The following is a 2,395-nucleotide window of genomic DNA, read 5'->3' on the forward strand; positions in this document are numbered from 1 at the left end:
AGAACATGGATGAAAGTATCAGAACAATGAGAACATGGCTGAAAGTAATCAGAACAGTAAGAACATGGCTGAATGTCTCAGACCAGTGAGAACACAGCTGAAAAACTCAGAACAGTGAGAACATGGCTGAAAGTCTCAAACCAGTGAGAACATGGGTGAAAGACTCATACCTGTAGGACAAAGCTCCAGCAAAGTGGCTTTCAATGTAGGTGTCCATGACTGGTTTGAAGTGTTGGAACTTACTGTCCTGGAGAAGGTTGATGATATGGACCTAGAAATCAAATAAAATATCTCTTAATGTAAAGAATATAACTCTCATTGCAAGTTATCAACTTTAAATTATTCAATTCAGTTTATTTATACAACGCCAAATCACAACAAAGTTGTCTCAGGGCACGTTACAGGAACTTTCACGTACATAAAAGCCAATTAGTAAAGTTCACTATCTAAGGAATCCAGCAGACAAGTTGAATCTTGGCTTTGTTGCAGTCTCCCATCCTGAGCAAGCACAGTGGCAACAGTGGAAAGGAAAAACTCCCTTACGTTTAAAATTTCCCATTTTATAGAATTGTTACAACTTGTTTCAGTGTTCCATCAAATCTACACAATTTAACATTTATTCAACCCAAGTAAAAATATTGTATTTACTGGCCCCTACATAAAAGCTAACATAACCTCCACTGCATTAGCAAAGTTCTTAATGATTTTACATGTCTTTTAGCAAAATATCTTATCAACCACCGGATGGATTTTACTGAACTGCTCAGAAAATATCCAGAGGATGAACATAAACAACTGATTAACAATTGGAGTCATTTCAAGGTGGCCACCTCAGCAAATCAGCCTTAGTAAACACGAAAATATCAAGAGCCCTATCAATTTAACAGATGTTCGACTAGAATCTAATGTGGTAGTAGTTGAGAGTCATTACGAGAACATACTCAAAGCTCTAACAGATTTCAGAAGATCTTGCAACTCTTGATATGAAAGGTGGCTGGTGATGTATATTCCTTTAATTTACGATAGGCATTTATTATCCGCTTTAGTGGCTTCGCAAGTCTTAATAAAACAATATATTTTTAAGAACATGATAAATATTTTTGGTCAGTCTGACAAATTCCTTTGTTCTTTGTTAAACTAACGTCAAACCTATATGTACACAATTTTAATTAAATAAATTTTACATACACATATATACACATATACCAGTGTGCGTATGTGTATTTATATATATATAAATAATCCAAATAACTCCAGGTAAAATCCTTTTGTGTGTCGATGCACGTCATATTTCCTTAGCATGCAGGTTGTTGAAGATATGTCTGCTTGTCCTGATCCAAACCACAAGAAGCAAACTTGATATGAGCAGCAGCTCAGCAGACTTTTTCATCTTTGATATCACCAGCATGTAAGGAGAAGTGTTGCTCCTGTCTCTGTGTGAGGCTTGTGTAGACAGACACACGGAGAATGAAGAGAAGGTGAAAGAAATCGATCTTTAGCTTCTGCTTGCTGTAGCATGACATGGCTCGGATTGGTTCAGCAAGCTATGAACCGTTACATCTCTGTTTTTTTTTTTTTTTTTCTCTTAAAAGCCCGTGTTTCTGTGCGAGCTGTTTTTAGATGAGATCAGAAGGTGTTTGCCATATACAGAGAAATGGAAAACTGAAGAAAAAGAAAAAATCAAAGGCCTATGCTGAGAAGAAATGGAGCGATGCGGTTTGCAAAAGCTTGGAAATAATGCAGTCTGTTAGTGCTCAACGTGTGTGTTATGAATGATTCTCAGATACCAAAATGTTAGCTCCATAGCTGTAAAAGTGACTGAAATTAGCCATTTTTGTGTTTGACAAGGGTGGTTCACGGTGACTGGCAGTGGCGCCTCCAGAAATTTATAAATGAGGTGGCCGTGTGGGGAGGGGCATTGAAAATCCTGGGGTGGCACACCAAAATTAAAAGCCAGAACATAATTTCAGAAATTTGATTATATAAAGCAACGATATGAAAACTTTAGCAATATGAGAGGAATTACCAACTGATGTGGCTCAATTTCTTGTTTTACAGCTAATATTTATGACTGTCATGTCCACAAACCAGAACAATTAACATTTAGTTCCACAACAGTCCAGTTTCAATGGGTCTTGTGTATATTTACATACACTTGTAATGCTACAAGTTGTCCTTACGTTAAGCTTTTTGTCCTTTTCCCTTTAAAAAATGTCAGATTTACATCTTTAATTTGAAGTGGTACATTAAATATAACAATTACTCGAGACAAGCTTTCTTAAGTTTAAAGCCATTACTTCTTCTAATCATTTAAAAAAACATTTTTATTGGCTTGTTGCTGTGTACATTTGTAGAAAAAAAGTTGTTTTTTTTAAATAAATGTATAAATTTTTAA

The 2,395-nt window shown here is 35.7% G+C and overlaps 1 protein-coding gene across 1 annotated transcript in view; it reads right to left on the bottom strand.

The window, feature by feature from the left end:
* The window catches only part of dock4b (dedicator of cytokinesis 4b), a 173,047-nt gene that overhangs the window by 73,561 nt on the left and 97,091 nt on the right, over window positions 1–2,395 (bottom strand). The window contains exon 20 of the mRNA XM_037696152.1: window positions 171–271. Coding sequence (XP_037552080.1) covers window positions 171–271 — 101 coding nt within the window. The remainder of the gene's footprint in view (window positions 1–170; window positions 272–2,395) is intronic.

This window comes from Nematolebias whitei, chromosome 22 (assembly GCF_014905685.2).
Source record: "Nematolebias whitei isolate Nwh7 chromosome 22, NemWhi1, whole genome shotgun sequence".
Classification (NCBI taxonomy): Eukaryota; Metazoa; Chordata; class Actinopteri; order Cyprinodontiformes; family Rivulidae; genus Nematolebias; species Nematolebias whitei.